The 25,884-nt window shown below is 37.3% G+C and overlaps 1 protein-coding gene across 3 annotated transcripts in view; it reads right to left on the bottom strand.

The window, feature by feature from the left end:
• Positions 1–25,884, bottom strand: part of LOC120532912 (lysine-specific demethylase 4C-like) — a 917,975-nt gene that overhangs the window by 308,738 nt on the left and 583,353 nt on the right. For all 3 annotated transcript variants that reach the window (XM_039759396.1, XM_039759398.1, XM_039759397.1), the window contains exons 15-16: positions 23,918–23,994; positions 5,300–5,355 (exon numbers count right to left, since the gene is read on the bottom strand). In XM_039759396.1, coding sequence (XP_039615330.1) covers positions 5,300–5,355; positions 23,918–23,994 — 133 coding nt within the window. The remainder of the gene's footprint in view (positions 1–5,299; positions 5,356–23,917; positions 23,995–25,884) is intronic.

The following is a 25,884-nucleotide window of genomic DNA, read 5'->3' as shown; positions in this document are numbered from 1 at the left end:
AACATACCCACACTGCCATCACTACTATTTTTCACTATGCAAGATGCATGCAAAGACTCTCGGTGTTTCTGCTGTATACTAGTGTTTCCATTAACATCTATAAAATGAACAGAGTGCTGTGTGAATTTTTTTTGTTTTTGGCAGTCCTTTTGCATTTCTCCTTTTAACAACATTCAAATATTTCTTTCTTGTTTTGTAACCTACTAGAGGAAGAGTACTCGACTTTCTACAGCACAGGGCCACCACTGATTTGTTTACTGACAGTGATAAGAGAAAGAATTTGCACAACATTGAATTCATGGCAAAATTTGAATTCTGCTTCACAAAAAAGTCTACAAAATAAATGGTATTTTCTATATGCTCTTTCCCATATTCAAAAATATGAGAAAATTGATTCTGGTGCAGAACATGGAAAAGGTGCATAGATAGAGAGCAATTACCTGCATGTATTTCAGGGGACCTTCTTTGCTGGTAAATTCCTTTGTTTATGGCCACCAGTGATTCTTTAGAATGATCCTGGCTTGGATCATCTTACAGAGTTAGGAAAAGTGGGCATAAATGCTGTTCCCTCTGACCCACAATGAGTGGAGTGAGGCAGAATTAGTGGCAAGTATGTCCAGGCAGGTAGTGTGGGTAGCAGATAAGAGCACATGGAACTGCAAAGATAGAGCTGCTGAAGTTCGGAGTAGTTGTAGCAACACTGCATGGAAGCAGAGGAAGTAGACCATTTTTGGCAGCATAGTAACCCTAAGGGAGAAATACTGTATATCTTGCTCTCCACATAAAACAACTTTAAAAATCCCACCAGAAATAGTTTCGGTAATCCTCACATTTCATAAGTGTGAATTAGAATGCAAAACAAATTTTAGGAGCAATTAAATAAAACCATATGAGAAATAATACTCCTATCTTTCACTCATCCTTTATTTTATTGAATAGTATAAACTCTCTATATCCATGCAATGTACGAAAATCCCAAGAAGGTTGATTTTACCATCAAATTTACACTCATGCACCTGGTGAACATTGCCAGGTAGTGTGTTTAAACCTTTAATCTTGACTGTTCTACATCTGAATAACAGACACGCAGTTGAGCTGCTGATACTTGCCTACCTGCTTCAAACAGCATTGCTGAGACAGAAGGTGTTGCCAGTAACAGAACAGCCAATTATGTGGGAATGTTGGGTTTTGGGGATGCCTAATAGCATACATTCAGAGCGTTTGTAGTATCAAAGCGCACAAAGCAACAGCATGAAAATAAAAAAATAAAAGCTAGAAATAAAAACTGTAAAAATGCCTCTTTTGTGTTTGACAGGTAGTCTTATAATAACTCAGGAAAAATTGGATCTAAATACTCGACATACAATTTACATTGTAACTGAACCTGTAGTTTCAGACAGGTAGCAGCATTCAGATGAGCACTCTGAGAATCAAAGGTGTTCTCAGTTATTGACCACTAGCAGGATTTTCCTTACACAATATTTTCTGTTTCATTCAATTTTGCATAAATAAGAGACAATAAACATTTTTACAAATGATAATATATATGTGGTTATATAGAATGTAAGAAAATAATTGTGGTGGAATTTCACAGTTTTTGCAATAGCAAAGGAATGAAGATCATACTTGTTCTTACATGAATCAATATACAAGGGAGGACAAAATGTACAGTAAGAAACATCTGACATTCTGTTAATATCAAATACCTAATTAAGGAGTAGGACCACCCTTTCTTTCATGCAGTGAGTATACATGCACACACATAATCATGTTAAGGTGAACAATCCGAATAAGCCAGAAACCCGATTTCTCAATAATCCATGTTTAATGCGTAAGTGATCTACTGCAGATCTTGTGTCAAAAAGCTCAGATGTCATTAGACTGTGCAGAAAAGAGTTAAACATCATCATTAGCCACCGTGAATCAGAAAATAAGCATGATATCTGTAAATCATTTTCTTGTGTTTTATAAATATGCTTAGTAACATTAATGCTTTCTTTATACGTTTCTGTTACTGGAATACATGCAGCAAACTCTTTTCTGCCTGACTGCACGATTTAGCCCTGCAAAGGACCCAGTATATTTTCTTCTTGACTTATACGCAGTGCTCCTGGAACGATAATAACATAGGTATTTTTACTTCAATTAAGTAAGTACTGAGTTAGGTTATTTATTGCTTTAAAAAGTAATCAGACTATAAAACACGCATTACTTTTAACATGTTATCTTACTGCTCTCGAGATTGTATTGCTGAATTTAGCACTGAATGTTCAGCTCATCAACATAAATTTAGTTCTTTCTAAAATACAGATTATTTCAGCCAGGAGAAGGAATAAAGCGATTGCTCCAGAATTTGCCTCTGGAAAAGTATTTTGTGGACACTTCTACCTGTGGCTACTGAATGCGTTTGCAAATCAAATACATGTCCAGGCTGACGGAGTGCAACACACATGCGCAGACTACAAAATCCTTAATAATTCAATTAAGGGTTTACATGGCCAAATAATCGGACTAATCTAGCTCTGATAATCAGGTGTCTCAGAGGCCAATAACCTGATTCCTCTATTCAGAATAAGAGTTTACATGACATTTTAGAAATCAGATTATCATGAATAATCTGGCTATTGAAGTGCATGTAAACATACTAATGGGCATCTTAAATCTTTTATGGAATGCTGCTATATAAGGTCAAACCCAAAAGTAAGTACATCCTATGGAAATGTTAACTTTCTGAACATATTTGAAAGGCAAACAAAAGATTTTCATGCAGACTGTGCCTAGAGAGGTAAAGGCAATACACCTGAACAACAACAATCTTTTCAATCAGTTATTCAACAAAAATATTAATAGATGTAATGGTCTATAGGGAAAAGGTTAGTCCACCTTTGGACTCAGAAGATGTTATTTCACCCTTTAGTAGAAAAGACTGCTCACCGTTCTCACCGACATCAATTTAGTGAAATCTGTGACTACGTCGCCATGTAAAATTTCTTTAGTTGCAGGATGTTTGTGGGTCTTCTTAAATGTACAGCCCTTTTCTAATACCCCCACAACATTTCAGTGGGACTCAAGTCAGATAATTTGTCTTCTACTTCTGTCATGTAGAAAGGTCCATTTCTGGTTCAGGTTCAACTTTCAGACACATGGCCTCACAATCTCCTCAAGCACACTTTAATATGATGCAGAATTCATACTTGACATAGTTTGTTGCCAAACAACTCTATCTTCGATTAATCTTCCCCAAGTACATTATACCAAAAAGTTTCGTCTTTGCTTGTATGTTCAATGGCAAACTGTAGTTTTGCTCTAATATTCTTTTTGGACAACAAAGGATTTTTCCTGGTACACCTTGCCTGCAGGTCAAATTTATGCAATCATTCCTGATTATAGATGCATGCACTTTGATGCCAACTTATCTTCGGATCCCACAATGAAAATCTGACATGTCCTGGAACAATTAGCAGTCATTTGAAATCTCCTCCTGTTGCAGATGACTTTCTGTAAACAGGAATGATTGATTTCAAATAATTTGGCAATCTTTTTATATCCCTTTCCAGAGTCATTGGCATTCACAACCTTGTTTATGAGGTTCTTAGAGAGCTCTTTTGATCCTAGCATGATGACACCACATATGTCAATAGCAAAGAGAATACCAGAGCCTGTGCAAGTTCCACCTGCATACTCTTTAAGAAGGTTTTAGACATTGGCACCTAATATGGAACACCTAATTCTACTTATAAATGAATTAATTTGAAGTAGTGATAAATATGGGGGGTGCTTACTTTTTCCACCTGCATTTGTGTTATTTTAGATTATGTGAATGAATACACCACTTCAATTCATTTGCCATTTGTTCAAGTATATCACTTTTATCTATGTGCATTTTTGGCATCAGGATTTAATGATTCCTTGTTCAAATATGTTGAAAAAGTCAACTCTTTTTTTGGGGTGTACTAACATTTTCATGTGACTATAATTTCCTACCTGTAAATAGTGGGATATGTTACTACTTTTCTAGAAGGTTAATTTCCATTTCTTTGAAGGATGTGGGAGTTTGTCCTTTGTGCTGTTAAACTTACTATAAAAGTTCAACTATATTTAGAGCTGGTGACAGTGGAAGCCTTGGAAGCACTGAGAGCTGATCCGACTGTTTAAGAAACCACTGTTGAATTAGTTTAGCAGTGTATGTGGAGAGTATTATTATCTGGAATTGGGGTACATCATGAAGAATGAATGTTTGCACCATAGGGTGCACCTGATCCTGTAATGACTCACACAAGATGACTGCCCATACCATTATGGACCCTGCATCCTATTTAACAAATGGCAGAGACATAGAGACAATGAGTTAATCCTTTCACCTTCTCCAAACATAAGCCTTTCTGGATGTAAGAAGTATGGTTAAAGAAGACTTATCAGGCCATAATGCCCTTTTTCCTTGCTTAATAGTGCAAGGTTTGTGCACCTGACATCTGGCCATGCATCTTTGTGCACTGGCCTTTGGTACACAGCTGTCCTACCACACACTTCAGCTTTATAATGTTCAAGTGGTACAGTTTTAGTTGAGTCACAGAAATCAGATCATACTTGACACGCACTGTCATCATTTTTCCGAATACTTCCCTTGACACATGAAATAATTTTTACAGTTTTTGTGACCTATGCACCGGAAATTAGGACACTATTCGGCCTCTTTGGAACTCTGTTTGTTGCTTCGTGTTGCTTTGAAAACTCACATAGGGAGTTTTGGAGCATACTGTTCTGTACTTATTCTGTTGCTTTTGTTTGAATGAGTTGTATGTTGTTTCTTAAATTAAAATTTAACATAAAAAGTGGCAATTGTCAGATATTTTTTATAGTTGATATATCCTGCTAATTGTTAATCAGCCCAACATGAATCACCTTTGAATCTACATTTGTGATTTGTTACTTCAAACTAAAACCTCATATGTATTTTCCTTTATTTTGTCCACAATCTGTTATCTTGCGCATTGGTTAAATGTGTAGAACCACCAGAGGTCATGTAGTGAGTCAATGTAAAGATCTGAACCAGCAATTTTGTCACCACCAAACAATGCTACTTACCTTAGTTTTGCTCACTTTTCCAGATGTTCCTATGTATTGCTTATGTATTAAGGTAACATAGTTGGCTTAATTTACTGCATGCTTCCGATACTTTTATACCTTACATTTCTGATTTCCACACCATATAAATCTGGTAAAAGCCTAACAAAGTGGAAATAACAGATAAAACTTTGTGGATATAGGTTAATGCTAAGCATCATTAAAAGGGCCTTACTTGTCATCAGTAGTCTGCTTCAGTGCTCCACCCCTTAAATTGCAGAGACAGCACTCCTGAATAAAAATGAAGCAAATATATTAAACTGAGCTAGTCATACTGCTATTTATTTGAGTAAAACACTTACCCATTATTGGAGTGTCACTGCCACCATAATTGTAAAGCTACAAATCACAAAGCTGTCACTTGTGCTGTTTATGTATTACTTTCAGTAGACTGCATCAAGTTAATGCTGACAAACTGAGGAAAACAGACCCATTTACTGAACATTAATTAAACAAATGCCAATACAACAGAGCTCAAAACCTGTTTCTCACTTTACAGAGCCATTTGTTTTCATTCAGCTTCACTGAAGCCAACAACTGTTGAAACGAAAAAAGTAATATGAGTGTTGGAATAAACAAAAATTACAGCTGCTGCTGCTGCTTCACAACAGATTTGATTAGAGCATCTGAGGTAAGTCCTTTTACAAGAGAAAGTGAGGATCGTCGACAATGAATATTGTAAAGTAAAAAAAAAAACAAAAAAAAAGCTTAATATTAGATTTTCAATAAACTATGAATGCATTATACTGTAACAAAAAGAACACAATGCTTAAGAGTTTGAATCTCTATGATTCTATGCAGCGCATTGTTGCTTTTTTTATCACATAATGTCATATGTCTGAACTGGTGAAGTCTTTCTAGGGATACTGGGAAGAAATGCAACACTTGTTTTCACATTGCAATTTTACAGAAGTGTCTGACAAAGCTGACAGTCATTGGCAGGCAAAGGATCATGTCTCCTGATGTTGCGATCTGGGGTCATCCCAAATGTGCTCTACAGGGTTAAGAATAAGACGGAAAGAAGCTCACACCACCCTTCATTCCTCAGGACAGCTGTGACAACAGATTTGTGTGGCCTAGCATTGTTCTGCTAAGAGCTCAAATGTCTAAGAGGTTTGAGCAAAGGGCATTTGACAGGTTACCTAGCTTTAAGGCCAGTAGCATGAAGCCTATCCTTTACCACTGTGGTGTAAAGGATGCAGGCACTGATGTGTTGATCATGCTCTGAAAGAAAAAATTGCTATTTGAGGTATTAGGAAAGGCATAATAAACTGACTACACATGCCCTTGTCTTCCTAAGGTTTGAATTACATTATTTTCATGACCTGATTGGACGTTGTTTCAAATGGACCTCTCATTGGTTAACATACACTTAAAGAGCGTTTCTGTGAGCAAGCTGTAGTCCCTCACTACAAAAGCTGTAGTGCTGGTTAAAGAGTCTAAAAGAAACTGGCAAAGTTTTGCAAAAGTACACAAGCTTTAAATAGAGTTTTCTTATTGTAGATAAATTTGTGTTTCATTTTTTTTTACCAGTTTATAGCTATAACTGGATAAACAATAACTGTATATTGCTCTGTATTTAAGTGAGGAGCAACAGAGCAAAGATTTAAGCCACACTGTTAGGAATCTTGGCAATTAACTCTTCAGTCATACTGAAGATCAGTTTCAACTAGTAAACTGAGTACAGCGATTCAGGACCAACCTTTGCTTTATCATTTAAAATGAATGTATAAAAAATATTATTATTTGTATTTTACTTCTGCACATTAACAATGGTGTTGTTTTGGTTGAGCTTGCTGCACTATGTTATACAAATAATTACCTGTAATAGCTGAGTGTTCCTTGTGTGGAGAATTCCAAAGCAGAAGAAGCAAATTGAAGGCTACATTCACACTACTAATTATTCTTTTATAAAAATGGATATTGGTCTCTGTTTTCACCTTTTGTCCACACTACCACAGCATTTTTAACCTCACAAAAACCCAGACTTTTAAAAAACTCACCAGAGCCACAATTGTCTGAAAATGTTGCAGTGTGGATGGGTGAAAACATTTTTTTATTTCGTAATCACACACTCTAATCACGCACTTTTGGTTTGTTCTTACTATGCTACCCTTTCTCATTGCAACCTCTCATTTCCTAGTTGGTTACTCTTATGGAAGAAAATCATATTCCAACATAGTGGACACAGAGGAGTTGCTTGCTTACTTATTTGTGTTGCTTACTTGTATCAATCTAAATAGTGTTTTACACAGTTTGAAGGCTGCCTACATGTGCAAAACGCACATCATTTACCAGCTGGTACGGTTTTGCGATGAATCCTGTGACCGGCAGCGTAACTAACTATCCCTTCAAGGAAGACACTACCTGTTCCTGTTACCTCTGATGTGTGCGTGCCCACTGTAAGCGAATGGCTACATTATATGTGTTTTCAGTCATTTTAGTGTGGGTGGAGATACTTCCATAAATAATGTGAAAATGTTAGAATGGATGAAAATTGTTTTAATTTGAAAATACATTTTTTTAAATGAAAATATAATAGTGTGGTCGTAGCCCAAGCTGTCATGGAAGTCAGTCTGTATTGACTGCAATACTGGTACTAAAAGAGATTATGATTAAAATAAAAATGGTCAGCTAAGACGTTTATGAGGTTCAGCAGGGATAACAGTTGCTGTGTGTAATCTCATCACAGCCAGCACTTCTTTTAGGCTGCATACAGGGATGTAAAAGTCATGAGTTGATGAAGGGATCTGACTTTCCTCCATGTACATGTGATGTTCACTGAAACAAAATCACCTTAAAAATGGAACTGACTGGTGCCACTATTGTAACCTCAAAGAGAAAATCTAGAATATCAACTTCCACTGTACAATTTAGGACGTAAGCTGATGATATGGTATGTGTAGTTGTTTTTTGCTTAATAAGGAAATTTCCTTCTGTTACCATAATAGCTAAGTGAATTTGTCTACAGGCTAATCCAGAAGCAGCTCTGAAGGGCCGTTACAGCATTATCTGTGAACATGGAAACATACACTCATTGTGACAGAAGACTTCAATTACTGCAGCTTAAAAAGGTGCTACCAAGACATTTCGAAGAAATGTATATACTGCTTTATTACATTTTTTATTGGTTGGTAAAGTGTAGAATTACACTCTTCCTTTACATTTAATATAATATGCTCAGAGTAACACAATGCTGGAGCTTAACTCTGTAGCACTAGGCACTAATCATACACACATCCCCACACTTACACTGGGCCGGCATGATGTCTAATTAATTTAAAATGCAACATTTTTGGGATGTAGGAGGAAACTGGAGAGCCCTGAGAAACTCTACATAGAAAACAACTGGGAGCACAATTTGAACGTATCTGTGTTAACTACTGAATTACTGCACTGCTTCCTTTAATATCCATTTTGATTGATAGTTTTACTTTTACTCAGGGAAGAATATTAAGAATTCCAATATACTGCTTACATATGGCAAATAAAAATTAATGTTTTAAATATTATGAGTGTTACCATTTTTATATTGTCTAAATACATCAAATGTTAGTTTAGGAACCAAATCAATAGACAAACATGAAAGGCTAGATATACCCCCAGGAAACAAAACTCCTGTGCATAATGAACAGCATGCAAGTTAAATATTCTAAGTAATATGATTCCCTTCAGAAACCATTTAAAGATAGTTGGCATAAAGCTAGAATTTAATTTTTGGGTGTAGAACAAGAACCATAGACATAACACTAAAGCAAAGAGTTCTCAAATGTTATACCTGATTTTTTCAGATACTGATTTTTTTAATTTACTTTAAAAATATGTGCTATTTTGTGTGATATTCATTAATATACATTTTAGGAAACAGTTACCACTGATGCAAGCTTAGCCTATAACCCTATAAAGCAATTCAAAAGTAACTGGACTACTTGATTCATAAGTGCAATTTATAAAACAAAACAAAGTACAAACAAAGACAAACCTAAAAGGAATTATCAAAATTGAGAGTAAAAGTGAAGTCCAAAATTGCTGAGAAGTTTCACTTTAATTAGCATTTCAGAATGCCCATTTAAAACCATGCAAGACAAAGTTGTTGTGAAACTCTCCAGATAAAGAAGATTCATCTAACATTTAAGATATCCAACAAACCCTGGAATCTTGTACCCTGCCATCTAGCTAGGGAGACAAGCACAAATCCCAGATTTATCCTGAAAAGACTGTCCTGAGGAAACCAACATGGACTAGACCAGGCCGGTTTCATGGGTATTGCAGCTGGGTCCCACAATTATGCTGGATCTAAAATTGCTGCATCTTACTTCTCTACTCTGCACATTATTTAAATTCAGTTTCAAGATTTTCATCTTTAATACATCTTTCCCTTCTGACTCTGAGTAAAAGGAAATTTCAAAACATGCATTATCAGTACTTTATCATGTTTCACTGCAGAAGAATAATCAAGGCATCAGTACTTGAAGAGTCAGGTGTTCTTAAAGGAATATCTCAAACAAAAATGACATTTTTTATACGTTACTTACCCCATGTAGTTTGTGGTGATGTCCTAGTAAAAAAATTCATCTCATGTTTTCATATAGAATGGAGAGAAAAAGTTATCAACTACTACATAACAAAACACTAAGGTCTGTATGCCCAGTCTTTCAGAGCAATGTGATTGGTCCATTGGACTTTGGAGTGACTGGTAAGTTTGGCTGTGTGAGTGCAAGGAGGAGTAAAGGTGCAAGCTGAGGGAGTCACCTTCAAAGAAGAAAGGTATAAAACCAGACAGGAGGGGAGAAAGGCATCTCATAAGCAATGACAGAGTCAGAGAAGCAGGCTTATCGGGAACATGCTGGAGAAAGGATGCGCCAGTGAAGAGAGGTTCAGACACACAAGGATACTGAGGAAAGATACTGAAGCACATGTGCAGCAAGAGCAAATGTTTTATAAAATTTTTGTTACTTGCCTTTGAGAGGTACCGTGACTAGTATAATTAAATTCAATAGTAACCAATGCTGTTAAATTGCACATAATGTGAAAAATGTCCATGAAAAAAATAAATCTCACTTCACTTGTGTCATATAGTCCACATAAGTTATCCTGCCTTGTGCTCCAAACAGGCAAAACACAAGACAAGACTCTTGACCAAATAATGATGGGGAGAAGCAGATTTTCAGTTCAAAAAGGCAATCAGATGAGGCTTTAGTTTCTTGTTTATGATGTGCATTAATAATTCTGGAAGTATGTATTTACCATTATTTAATCAAAAAACGTTTTTGCAGGTTTTAAGCATACAACTGGATAACTTCCTTGTGGATTATGCAAGTAGCATGAGATTTCTTTTTTCCATTGATGGTTTTCACATGGTTATCCATTAGTCAGGATTGCTGGCTATTATATCATAATTGTTTATCTCCATTCTGCATGAAAACATGAGATTAAAAATATTTCTGTCATCACTACTAAATATATGGAGTAAGTAACATGGTTGGTGTATTCCTTTAATGATAAACATTTCTATAATAAGTGGAAAAAAACTGTTAAAATTGAAAGAGACATAGAAAATATACCACACACTGAGAGAAAGCTGTGTCAAATATTTTGTATATCAGGAAAACAACAACGCTAAAATGACATAAGCAGATTTGCCATGACCCATGTCAGGACCCGGTACAGAACTGTAATAACAAACCCCTCCTTATCCTCACAACATATCGGTCATTTAACAACAGAACATTATTAACATGACTTATTATTATTATTATTATTATTATTATTATTATTATTATTATTATTATTATGACAAGTTCAACCCAAATGCAAAGCATTACCAGCAGTTTTGCTTTTTTTCATTTCAAACCAAATGCAAAAGATTGCCTGTTTGCATTTTGTAGCACTATAAACCAATTGGAACAAAGCATCTCTTCAACATCATAAACCAAATATATATAAAAATAACAGATCCTATCTTACTGCACTAATTTCTACAGTAATTATTCCTTCGAGCTTTGCCAGTTGCATTATTATCATTAATGGCATGTGTAAAACTCACTTGACATGCAGGCTCCCATTTATTGGACAGATTGCAAGAGTGTTTAGTCTTGCTTGGTACATTGTTGCACATAATAAAGTAAGTAACTTATCATGGATTTTAGACCTCTATCTTTAAAAAAGCTGCTTGGTCAGTCCTGTAGAATAACTGAAATATTACAGAGGTGGGAGACAGTTTTTGTACTGTGGTGGGAAGTGGGGCATCAGAAGCACAGAGCCAAGTTGTATAATGGCTTGTTCCCATTGAGGTCATTATGCATTTCTGCCTTCTGTAGCCCCATGCAGTTGTTGCTGCCATTCTTACTGATATTGTTACCAATGATGCCATTACAAAAAAATGAATTACTGCACAGACCATTCTGGGCTCCCTACAAGCCCAGGGTCCGAGAGAAGTGTCCCTGTTTCCCCCTCCCTGTCTACACTTCTGGGCATAAGCTACAATTACAATGGTTTGATTTTTTTTTTTAACCTTATTTTTATTTTTTGCTGTTTATAATATGTGGAAAAAGAAAATGTCAGTTTGGAATAATACACTTTTATCAGATTCATAGTAGGTAAAGGGCTTAAAGACTCTGTGATAAGTTTAATTCTTGTAACAGCTATGTAGATGATGGTGTTTGCATAGCTAATCACATGCCACAAGGAGCCACTACAACCCACGTTTATGGAAGAGAAAATATAATACAAGAACAATGGAAGACACCGAACAATTAAGCCAAAGTTCCCTGTTATATTAGATAGATAGATAGATAGATAGATAGATAGATAGATAGATAGATAGATAGATAGATAGATAGATAGATAGATAGATAGATACTTTCTTAATCCCAAGGGGAAATTCAAATACTCCAAAAGCAGCATATTGATAAAAAACAATATTAAATTAAAGAGTGAAGAGGTCTCCCTACTACCCTTTGTAATAAATGTGTGACCTCAGGTGTTACCTGGCCCATTCTTCTAAGAGGAGTAGGGAGTCAGAACAGCATAGACAATTGGGGCTGTAAGAAAGAGCTTAAGGAAAATGACCTCAGAGGTACCAGATTCTGGTCATAACCCTAAGAGTTTTAACAAAGATATACCTAAAAAAAGATTCTTACCAGCACCTAAAAGCCCTTCATAGTCATAAAGTCAAACACCTTCGAGTTAGGAGGAATGCTGGACAAATTTCAAGAGGCAGGAGGAAAAGTGGCCAGGCAGAAAGAGAAGATGCTGGGTGTGACAAAAGGAGACTGTTTCAGCATTTTTGTGGTGGGTAACTGTGTGAGATGCTCATCTAAAAGACTGAGGCCATATCAGCTGCAGAAGAAAAAAGACCTTTATTTTCTTACTTTGAATTCAGTTGGTTTGGGCTATGGGATGTCTCAAGAGCTCCTCCTATTGGCTACAGCATATTTGTGGGAAACTTAAGAATGCTGTACTTCATAGGTAGATCCATATTTGTCATATTGCATGTACAGTAGAGTCTCGCTTATTCAACCTTCGCTTATCCAACATTCTGTATTAAATAACATCCCACCACAAAAAAAACAAAAAAAAAACCACATCAATTGGCAACAAGAACTGCAAGTTGTGAACGTGAGCATAGTCTATTTTTTGTTGCTAAGTTCATTTTTTCAGTTAGATTTTTCTGTTTTATTGTAAAACATGATTACAGTGGATTATGTGGCCAGCCCTCTCTGGCGTGTGTGTGTGTGCGCGCCCGCTTGTGTCTCTCTCGCTCGCGTGTGTGTGTGTGCGGCTGTCTCTCTCTCTCTCCCTCTCTCGTGTGCGTGCGTGCGTGCACGCGCGTGCCTGTGTCTCTCTTGCGAATGCGCGCATGTGCGTGCGTGTGTGTGCGTGTGTGCACCTGTGTCTCTCGCGCATGTGCGTGCGTCTCTGTTTCTCTCTCGTGTGCGCGCGCGTGTGTGTGTCTGTCTGTCTGTGTCTCTCTCTCGCGCTATTTCTCTCTTGCTGCACAGGGAATGTACAGGGAAAATGTGCGGAAATCATTGGCGCTCACAAACCGAAAGGGAAACTGGCTCGTTCGTATACCTAGTGTGTGGTCGTAAACAGATGCAAAAGTTTGGTGAACTTTTTGGTCATAACCCAATTTGTACATGTTCAGAGACGTTAATGAACTGAGGTTCCACTGTATTAGGTTCGTAATGTGTAAAATTATAACATAGTTTGACATTTAATAGGCTTTTTCTTAACATCTCCTATTATCCGACATTTTCGCTTATCTGATGTTCTGCCGGCCCGTTTATGTCGGATAAGCGAGACTCTACTGTATATATAATTTGTCTGATATTTGTACTGACATAGTGACAATGATACTTACATGTTTCTGGTAAAGCAGAATATGATTTTTGTTTCAATTAAAAAATATGACATAGACCATTCTTGATCAAAGATTATTGTTACATGATTATTCACACCTCAAATCTGACCAAGCCTGTACCAATGTAGCTAATTCTACATTATCTGGCCTTCCACCTAGTTTGGTATTGTCAGCAAACTAAACCAGCTTATTGATTATATTCTTGTCTTGATCGATTATGTATATTAAAAAGAGCAGCAACAACAGTACTGATCACTGAGGGACATCACTTTTATCATTCAGAAAGCGTTTCCCCTCAATATAACCCTTTGCTTTCTGTATTTGAGCCAATTTTGTACCCACCTACAGACCACACCCTGAATTCCTACATTTTTTATATTTATCACTAACCATTTTATGTTATACCTTATCAAAACAGTCCAAAAAATCAAGATAAATAACATTATATAGCCCTTTCTGATCATATGTTTTGTTGCTTCCACATTTACTGTAATTCCAACATATTAGTGACACACATCCACAAGTTCTGGTGCAACCAATTTTCTTTAGATGTCCCATAACCAGTTAATTGTGCTACTATAAAAGTCCTTCCAGATGAATTCTGATTAAACATAATAATCTCTGGGACGTTAGTAAGCTACTAACTCACAGCTTTTAACCAAAGTTACATCAGAAATCCATCCATTAATCCACCTCTTCCGCTTATACAAGATTGGGTTGCGGGGGCAACAGCTTGAGCAGAGATGCCCAGACTTCCCTCTCCCCGGCCACTACTTCTAGCTCTTCTGGGGGAACCCCGAGGCATTCCCAGACCAGCCGAGACATAGTCCCTCCAGAGTGACCCGGGTCTTCCCCGGGGCCTCCTCCCGGTTAGACGTGCCCGGAACACCTCACCAGGGAGGCGTCCAGGAGGCATCCTGATCAGATGCCCGAGCCACATCATCTGCCTCCTCTTGATACACAGGAGCAGTGGTTCTACTCTGAGCTCCTCCTGGATGACTGAGCTTCTCACCCTATCTTTAAGGGAAAACCCTGACACCCTACGGAGGAAACTCATTTCGGCCACTTGTATTCGTGATCTCGTTCTTTCGGTCACTACCCATAGCTCATGACCATAGGTGAGGGTAGGAACGTAGATCGACTGGTAAACTGAGAGCTTTGCCTTATGGCTCAGCTCCTTTTTCACCACGACAGACAGATGCAGAGCCCGCATCACTGCGGACACCACACTGATCCGCCTGTTGATCTCTCGCTCCATTCTTCCTTCATTCGTGAACAAGACCCCGAGATACTTGAACTCCTCCACTTGGGGCAGGATCTCAAACTCAACCCTGAGAGGGCACTGCACCTTTTTCCGGATGAAGACCATGGTGTCAGATTTGAAGGTGCTGATTTCCATCCCAACCGCCTCACACTTAGCTGTGAACCGATCCAGAGAGAGCTGAAGATCACGGCCTGACAAAGCAAACAGGACAACATCATCTGCAAAAATCAGTGACCCAATCCTGAGCCCACCAAACCGGACCCCCTCAACGCCCTGGCTGCGCCTAGAAATTTTGTCCATAAAAGTTATGAACAGAATCAGAGACAAAGGGCAGCCCTGGTGGAGTCCAACTCTCACCAGAAACAGGTTCGACTTACTGCTGGCAATGCGGACCAAGCTCTGACACAGGCTTTTCAGGGGGTCTGGTACCCCATACTCTAGGAGCACCCGCCACAGTATTCCCAGAGAGACATGGTCGAACACCTTTTCCAAGTCCACAAAGCACATGTACACTGGTTGGGCAAACTCCCATGCACCATCCAGGACCCTGCCAAGGGTTTAGAGCTGGTCCACTGTTCCGCAACTAGGACAAAGAGGTGCAGAGTTGTGTCAACCAAGACAATCCTACAACATCCAGAGCCTTGAGGAACTCCGGGCATATCTCATCCACCCTCAGGGCCATGCCACCAAGGAGTTTTTTGACCAATTTGGTGACCCCAGTCCCAGAGAGGGGAAAGCCCACCTCTGAGTCCCCAGGCTCTGCTTCCTCGTTGAAAGGCATGTTAGTGGGATTGAGGAGGTCTTTAAAGTACTCCCCCCACCGACTCACAATGTCCCGAGTCGAGGCCAGCAGCGCACGATCCCCACCATATACAGTGTTGACACTGCACTGCTTTCCCCCTCTCAGAATCTCCTCGAAGCCGTCTAGAAGTCGTTCCACATGGCCTCCCCAAACTCCTCACACACCTGAGTTTTTGCCTCAGCAACCTCCGAAGCCGCATTCTGCTTGGCCTGCCGGTACCTATTAGCTGCCTCCAGAGTCCCGCAGTTCTTCAGCTTGATGGCATCCATCACCGCCGGTCTCCACCAACGGGTTTGGGGATTGCCGTCATGACAGGCATCGACCACCTTATGGCCACAGCTCCGGCCAGCCGCTTCAACAATAGAGGCACAGAACATGGCCCATTCGGACTCAATGACCCCCACCTCCCTTGAGACGTGGTCAAAGTTCTACCGAACATGGGAGCTGAAGCTACTTCTGACAGGGGACTCTGACAGACGTTCCCAGCAGACCCTCACAATACTTTTGGGCCTACCAGGCCTGACCAGCATCCTCCCCCACCATCGAATCCAACTCATTACCAGGTGGTGATCAGTTGACAGCTCCGCCCCTCTCTTCACCCGAGTGTTCAAGACATGTGGCCGCAAAACCAATGACATGACCACGAAGTCGATCATTGAACTGAGGCCTAGGGTGTCCTGGTGCCAGGTGCACATATGAATACCCCTATGCTTGAACATGGTATTTGTTATGGACAATCCGTGACGAGCACAGAAGTTCAATAGTAAAACATTTTGTACATCAGAAAGATGAAGGAGTATTCAACTAAATCTATTGACAAGAGGTATTCAAAAGCATCAATCAAAGATACGGTATAAAAGTTATAAGGAAATATGATGCAACCACAAATCTGTGCACATGAGGACAGCTAGTCATTTGAGGGTATGAATGAGACATGCATTAGTTAAGCACGGGCCAACAGCCATGACCAAGTTAGAAAAACTGCTTGCATGAGTAACTAAGTATTCCAAACATAAAAAATTGTTTTCCAATTTATAAATATGGGGTAAGAGATTAGAAATCTTCTGATTTTATTTGGTCTACATATAATGTCAGTAAAGTTATAAAATGTTGAAAAGGAAACAAACCGACAGTGTTTACATTTGTAAAGCTGGTGAGGACATCAACTAAAACAGCCAGTGTTATAATTTATGACAACTGAACCTTTACCAAATATTAGCTAAAGCGGTTGTAACTGAAGACTTTTTAAAACAGTTGTTTCTACTACTATTTTACTTTAAGGGATGTGTATTATTTGTTTTCACTTTGATATTAACAAACATTAAGTACCAAATAATTTCAATTAAATGCATAAGGATTCCATATTTTATAATAATAATAAAATACTGCATGATACTCTGAGGGTTAAACTCTTTGAAATAGCCGCTGTTTTATACTAATATGTACATGTATTTGTATGTGAATGTTCACCTTAACATTTTATCACCAGTAATGCTGGATACTTCATCTTCACTCCAAAATAAATGAGATGATTCAGCTGGAGCATCCTATATGAAAAATTCTAGTGCTGGCCTGAGAGCCTCATCTCTCTGAAAAATCACACTGAGCTGTTGAGAAACATGAGTACACATTTAAGATGAAAATTCCAGGCTAGTTTTGGTATCAAGAAAAGGATATTAACTTTACACTTAGACTTTAACAGCATGTAAATCTGCAAATCCTAGTATGTAAGAAAAGTAAGAAAATGTTAGGCAATCTCGAAAAACCTGCTGTTGAGACCACATTTTAGATACAGGATGCTATTCTTATTATCATGACAAAAAAAGATTCCACTAAAAGCTGTACACAGAATCACTGGACTAAATGGAATATCCAACTGTGATGAGCTAAAGAAACTGGCCATTTTTGTGGGTTCATCCAGTTCATTCTAATTTATGTCTTTGAAAATTCTAAAAGGCACTGATAAAGTTAGTCAGGAAAAATTCTCTCAGCTCTGTAATAAATCACATACTCATGAACACTGCCATAATTAAAGGAAAAACATTTAATGTATAAATAGGGGAGATCTTCTACACAAAAGGGAGAATTGAAATGTGGAACAACTTCATTGGATGAGACTGGATGGCAATTTAGCTACTAAGTAACAAAATGAATGAAATGGTCTGAATTGTGTCATTTCATTTGTAACATTACTCATTTTCTTTTTATAACCTTACAAACACTAGATGAAATATATCTCCATTTATCTTTTATCTACACAGTGTACAGATACTGTAAGTTCAGGATTTTGCAAAGCATAGGAAATTGATACCTGCAAGAGAACACGGACAGCTTCCATGGTTTTGAGTATCTTTTTTAATGGTCGAGTAAAATTTTTCAAACTTACATATGTAAAGGATTTTTCTATTAATGCTGTTTGTAATTATGTAAAAAATGCTGTTCCTCACTGTTCTCTCTCAGTCATTCAGTTTGCTCTTTTATACAATGAACAAAAATTGCGTTATAGGACAATAAATTAAACTCAATAAATCAGTAAACAAATGTAGGAAAAGCACAGATACTAGTAATGGTTTAGTTCCTTCTGGCTATAATGCAGTTTTGTTGCAGAATCACACCACAATCATAGGGTATATACATTTTGTACTTGTGGTAACTGCAAGTCGTCAACTATGATCCTGCAACATCTGGATTACGAAGACCCTCACAGGAAGCATCTTACTGTGTGAACTAATAGGAGAACTCCCATTCTTGGCAATGAAAAGACAACCTATAAGCAGCACTTCCTGGTGACATCAGCAGAGCTCTCTCTCTGTCATTCAGCTCCCACCTTAATTCGCTGCAACACCACTACACTTCAACCATACACCGTGCAAATCCTGCTGACTATGCCAAGTGTTTTGTTATAAAATTATACCAAGATCCATCCCAGGCTACACATTTTCACTGTGGTAACTTCCAATAGTCAGCTGTGTAGCCATGATATTTACATTATAAAGTCCCTCCCAGTCACGGGAGTGTGCCGCAGCTGCTGCAAACTCACTAAGATTATGTAAATGAAGTTTGCAAATGAAAAGTGGTTTAATGTGACACAGCCTTTACTGGTTAATACTGGTCTACTTCAAGCACTATTGATTGGCATAGGATATATTTTATATTAATTAAAGGTGACTAAGTCATCTTCATTGATGTTGGGACATGCTTTTTACAGAAAGAAGGAGGCACAGTGTCCTCTCCTACCATTATGATAAAGATTACAGCCTTAAAATGATCACATAGTTCTAGCGTACAAGTTCTGAAGTGTTGAGATATTGGAAAATATTTTGACTCATGGACACCAGTGCAAGTGAAATCTCTGATGCATTACACCCAGCTGTGATTTACTCAGATATACACCAACAATAAATATAATCATCAGCAAAAGCATGCCAACAGTGCCATCTTCAAGCATCTGGGTGACCATCTGCTAAATTTTAAAGGGCAAAGACAGCCTCAGTTTCATAGCAGTGCTTTAACATTCTTTACATGAGTACATCTTATGAAGTATCAACATAAAGCAAGCCTAAATTTTAAAATAACCTCTCTGTTACATGTTCTGCCCTAATTAAATTAATCAAATTCAATGTCACAAAGAAGGACTCATCCCTTGTTCCACAGCCAGAATGGTAACCGCATAGCATTTTCTAAATCCAAAACCTGAGTAATGGACAAGGTCTCTTTCTCCAGAGGCTTTTCCAAAAAGGCATGGAAACATTCCAACAACAGAAAAAGTGTAAAAGTGGAGTCATTTTGGTTATCTTTCACTGTGGTATAAAATACACAAAAAATATTTATTCCAATCAGTATTTTCCGCAAATACGTCAGTAAAAGACTATTTTCTAGAAAAGCATATTTTCCTCTGGAACATTTATAAGAGAAAATTTGGTAATTTGACACTTGTAAATATTTTTGACAGTGATTTTTTCACCATTGACGTTTGGAAATGATCAACAACAGTAAACATTAATTGCTACATTTCACGCCTGCTGGTATGAGCCTTCAACTATTCAGGCACTGTAAATTTTTGCTGCAGGGTCTTTTGTCATATCAAAGCTGACAAATTACCTCTCAAAATAAATGATTTGCACACGGCAAACCTGTTCTGACAACGTATCACAGTGGGAAGTTTGTAAAACGTGGTCTGACTACTAAATATAAGCAAAGGAAGGTAGTTTCATGCAGTCACTGAAAGCTATTATGTTTATAGGGAGCTATTGTATGGGTATTTTTCAAAGATCACTGCTAAAAGGTTCACATTTTTTATATCATTAACATGGATCAGAGCATCTAATATGATTTGGTTAGTCTGTAGAGAAAGAATGTAAGTGCTGTAGAAACTCAAATCAATTCAACATGTTGCATACACAGTATGAGAAAAATGCAACATGTTAACTGAGCACTCTAATTTAATTCTAAGAAAGAGCAACAAAGAGCTACAGAAGTACCCTTCAATAAAAATTTAAAGCAATAAAAGTCAGGTATTGCTCTGCATTACTGAATGCTGTTTGAAAACCAGAGGAGAAGGATGGATGAAGCTGACAGGAAAGTGTCTACTTGTTCCTTGAGACTCTACATATAGCTGATACTTGAAAGGGACTTAGAGAAAAGTGAAGAACTAGTCTGGGCTGCAGCACCCCGACAGAGGGTATCTTCACAACTGTGTGTCACATCTGTGAGTGTTACAGTATAGTGCCGAGATATGGACCCCACTGAGAAAATTTTAAAAAAAGCACCTTTCTTGAAATATATACAAGGATCCAGACGAAGATAGGTTGGAACCCTGCTAGAAGAAGAAAAATGCTTGGAAGTGAACATCACCAACCTATTCAGTGGCCGAAACCATATACATTTTTTTTTTAAATAATTTGATTTTATTCAAGATTTAATTACAGTGTGTGCATAACAAATCAGTAAAAATACAAAACATCTTATTCATATCAAACAACCCTCTCTACCACCTGATCAGACAGCAAATAAAGGAAAACGTTTAAAATGAGATTTAAAAAAAAAGAAAAGAAAAATATGGCAATCACTCTGGTTAAATTTGGTTTAGATTGGCTAACAGTGTCTGATCTTTGTGTAAACATAAATTAGCCTGGAATAGAATCTGGGTAACTTTATCATTCAAAAATAAAATAAGCAATCTAACACAAATAAAGAAAAAAAACTTTTTATCTATTTCAGATTATAAGTGCACATAATTTAGTGCACTTCTCACTCTAAGATGTCACTTTGTGTATGCAAACTGAGAAAGATAAAAGTTAAGAGTAATAGAACATTTTAGTTTTTATTACTCATTCATATTTAGTTTCAGCAATTTTTTAATTGAAAACTATTTAAAAAGCATTTCATATTTCAACATTACCACATAAAAGTGACAGTATAGTGTAGCAATTAGCCCAGAGTCAGTTGAATGTGATCTTTCTCTCTTTTTTCTAGTTACTATGTATCTACTATATTTACTCTAAAGCTAAACTCATTCTGCTTAAATAACCGAGTGTTATTGAAGTATTTGCACTCTCACTGTCACACTTTATTCAAAATCAGTCAGTCAGTCATTATTCAACCCCCTATATCCTAAGACAGGGTCATGGGGGTCTGCTGGAGCCACTCACAGCCAGCACAGGGCACAAGGCAAGAACAAATCCCGGGCAGAGCGTCAACCCACCGCAGGGTACACACACACACCAAGCCTTCACTAGGGACAATTTAGGATCGCCAAAGCACCTAACCTGCATGTCTTTGGACTGTGGAAGGAAACCCATGCAGACACGGGAAGAACATACGAACTCCACGCAGGGAGGACCTGGGTCTCCTAACTTAGCAGCAGTGCCGTGTTGCCCTATTCAAAATCATGAACCACGCTATTGAAAACTTTTCCTCCATACTTTTAATTATTTCCCTGAAAAAACAGAAGTCTGAGCAGAATCCAAAGATAATTATCATGCAATAAAATAAGCAGGTGTAAAGCACCACCCTAGTGGACCTATGGAGAATGTTCATCTCCAAATAAGGGTGATCTACAAACTGTTTACCACAACCAACAAACTACAGAATGGTTTTCACTCTCTTCTCTTCTGCTTCCGTTTTACGATGCAATTAGTGCACTAAAAATATGTTGCAAACCAGAAATCCTTCCCAGTGTGCTCTCAACTTTCTTATTTCCTTATCACAACATAAAAATAAACTTCATCTAGATTGGCTAAAAGAATGAGCTCTCTTAAGCTGCATAATCATTTTTGGTCAGTATTTTCTAATTTCATTAATTACAGAGCTACAAACACTTCCTCTTGACAGCTATCAAGGAGAGCCATTTTCAAGCATGATGAAGCTCACCCTACGGCACAAATTAAAGCTTTTAAAAGTCAATTAATAGAACAGGTAATTTTAAAACCAAATTTCCTTGTAGTGAAAAAGCAATGCATATCAATGTAGCTCAGTCAATTTAAAAATATTTATGATAATTTGTTTGAAATTTTATGTTAAACATTCCTTCACTAAAAAAATTCTAAACTGTTTTGTGCAATGTTATTTTTTACAGTTAATACTGTAGATGATATATATGTATTCTTAATTGGCAAACTTGATATAAATGTTTCTAGAATTAACTAGTGTACATAACAGCCACAAACAGTTTGTAAAAATAAATAAATAAATAGTCTTTCATACCGACAATTTTTTAATTGTTTTAATTTCCAAACCTACTGTAAAAGATCTATAGAATCCAGAACAAGTTAAAAGTTATTTTATTTAAATGACAAGAAGAAATCATGAAAAATATAGACAACTTATATATTTTGTTGTAAACTTGCAGCATTATTATATGATTTATATACATTTATGATGCTACTTCAAAAAACAAAAATAAAATCACATGAATAAAATACAACTGTCATATTTAGTTGATCACTTGCTCACAGTTGTGTATACAAATATGTACATATCATAAGGGTGTCCTGACCACAGATGACATGACTGGAAGTGATCATTCACTCTTAAAAAAAAAAGGTGCCAAGGGTGTTCTTCAGAGCGATGCCACAGGGGAACCATTTTTCATTTCCAAGTTGTTCAATTTCATATTCAAAGAACAAGCTAAGGTTCAACAAGGAACCACACAACCCAGTTAAGAACAATTTAAAACCATTAAAGAATCGTTATTTTTAAGAGTGTTGAATGGGATGAAAAGCTATCATAAAAGTGGTTGGCAAGGGCTTTACTGTCATCAGAAGAACAGTCTAAAGAAAGTAAGAAAGAAAGGAAGGAAGACTTGCTGTACAGAGTCCCAAGATGGCTGATTGAGAACAGGGGGGCAACTTCCTGGGCCTGTGCAGAAATGTATTATTTTTTTTTAATAGCAGCATCAATAACAGTACTGTCAAGAGAGGTGGCAACAACCGTAAGGAGCTTCAGCTTCCTGCTTCTAGTACCCACTGCTTGCCACAGCATAGAAGCAGCCTCCCACCTCAGACAAATTTCAGTTATTCCACAGGGCTGGCCAAGCGGTCATTTTAAAGATGGTGGTCTGATATCCATGAGACTTAAGCATCAATATACCAAGGAAGACTGAACAGTCTTGTAATCCTGTCCATCAAATGAGAGCTTGTGTGCCAACATAATTATGCAGGTTTCATTACTGACTTGACAACTGTGAAAGATCAGTGGTGGATTCTGTGAAAATTGGTAGAGTAAGATAGGCTGTTATTAACTATATTTGTTAAACTGTACATAGTGCTGAAGGGATATTTTGTAGTTCTTTTTTTGCAGTGTTACAACATACCATCTGAAAAACTGTTACATTTGACTTGAAAAGCAAAATAAAAATACACACTGGTAATGTTTTGCATTTGGGATGAAATGTTACTTAGTATTTATTTATCATCTTTTGCATTTGGATTAATGTTACTAATTACTTGTCGATAATATTCTGTTACTAATGTTGTTGTTAAATGGCTAATACGTTATGAGGCTGAGGAAGGGCCCATTAGTATAACTATGCCGCAAGCTCTTACATCTATAATGGCACCCCTGATTGGGGAAGCAGCCTTACTTATTACACTGAGATTTATCTATACACAGCACAGGAAAGCACAAAGGGGTTTACATTTGCTATTTTTGTATTATTTCCACTGTAAAATTTTTCATTTTGGGCTGGGGACATGTCTAGAGTGTCTCCTATTTTTTGATATCAAATAAATACTTCTTGTTATTAATTTATTTGATGCCATCCAAATATGAAATAAATAAAAAAACTTTAGGTAATCTTATTTAATTTTTTTACTCAGCATATATCACTGTGATAGTTCTGATATTAAGCAAAATCACTTACTGCTTTCCAAGCTTCTGTGTTACATCGATTGCAGAACCAGCTAGTATGATGCTCAGCTGAGCAAACCCCGTAACAACCTACAAATTTTAAGAAAAAATAAAATAAATATACAGTATAACACAATGTACATACAAAAAATATAGTATATGTGTTTAGATTGAAATACATATTACTTTACAAGTTATTGCATCCACCAAGAATAACTCACAGGTTTAGGACTTTGTGATAACTGCAGGAGCACCTTAATTTTTTTCCCATGTGCTCCTACTGTTTCATCAAGAGCCTTTTCAACAGTAGCTTATAACACACTAATGACAACCTCATTATTGTATTAATAAGAATGCTATATAGAACTTTAACAGTTTGTTAGGGTTAAATATGCATCAGTTTAATTTCTATTGCAACCTAATTGACACAACCAACTTTTAGGAACAATAACACAGAGACTGACATTCCAGATACCTACCTACACCCCATTTCTGCCTCCAATGATTACAGCATACTATTTTGTATTTCTTCTTCCACACCATCTTCTGCTCCCTTTTAATGTGTTAATACTGAGCTAAAGAAAAACACTACCTGACTCTATGATAAATGTTCAGTAGCCAGGTAATAAGTCTTAATACTAAACTTTACAATTAAAAAAAATATACAGTGGTCCTTGAAAGTTTGTGAACCCTTTAGAATTTTCTATATTTCTGCATAAATATGACCTAAAACATCATCAGATTTTCACTCAATTCCTAAAAGTAGATAAAGAGAAACCAGTTAAGCAAATGAGACAAAAATATTATACTTGGTCATTTATTTATTGAGGAAAATGATAGAATATTACATATTTGTGAGTGGCAAATATATGTGAACCTCTAGGATTAGCAGTTAGTTTGAAGGTGAAATTCAAGTCAGGTGTTTTCAATCAATGGGATTACAATCAGTTGTTCTGTCAAAGTCTGCTCTTCACAACACATGTATCATGGCATGAACAAAAGAGATTTCTGAGGACCTCAGAAAAAGAGTTGTTGATACTCATCAGGCTGGAAAAGGTTACAAAACCATCTCTAAAGAGTTTGGACTCCACCAATCCACAGTCAGACAGATTGTGTACAAATGGAGAACATTCAAGACCATTGTTACCCTCCCCAGGAGTGGTCGACCAACAAAGATCACTCCAAGAGCATGGCTTGTAATAGTTGGCGAGGTCACAAAGGACCCCAGGGTAACTTCTAAGCAACTGAAGGCCTCTCTCACATTGGCTGATGTTCATGTATATGAGTCCACCATCAGGAGAACACTGAACAACAATGGTGTGCATGGCAGGGTTGCAAGGGGAAAGCCACTGCTCTCCAAAAAAAACATTGCTGCTCGTCTGCAGTGTGCTAAAGATCACGTGGACAAACCAGAAGGCTATTGGAAGAATGTTTTGTGGACGGATGAGACCAAAATAGAACTTTTTGGTTTAAATGAAAAGTGTTATGTCTGGAGAAAGGAAAACACTGCATTCCAGCATAAGAACCTTATCCCACCTGTGAAACATGGTGGTGGTAGTATCATGGTTTGGGCCTGTTTTGCTGCATCTGGGCCAGGACGGCTTGCCTTCATTGATGGAACAATGAATTCTGAATTACAGTGGAACCTCGGTTTGCGAGCATAATTCGTTCCGGAAACGTGCTCGCAATCCAAAGCACTAGTATATCAAATCGAATTTCCCCATAAAAAATAATGGAAACTCAGATGATTCATTCCACAACCCAAAACTATTCATATAAAAATGATTATTACAAAATATAAAGTAAAATACATAATACAAATTAACCTGCACTTTACCTTTAAAAAGAATCATGGCTGGTGTGAGTTTCTAAACTCATGTGGGATTCCACCCAACGGGACGACACGCGGAAGAGCGTCCCAAAGCAATCGCAGTCTCCCAGCGCTGTAGCAGTTCGCCATATAAGCGCATCCAAAAATAT

This window comes from Polypterus senegalus, chromosome 7 (genome assembly GCF_016835505.1).
Source record: "Polypterus senegalus isolate Bchr_013 chromosome 7, ASM1683550v1, whole genome shotgun sequence".
Lineage (NCBI taxonomy): Eukaryota > Metazoa > Chordata > Cladistia > Polypteriformes > Polypteridae > Polypterus > Polypterus senegalus.
Note: the sequence above shows the minus strand (reverse complement) of the source record. Positions and strands in the feature narration are given on the sequence as shown.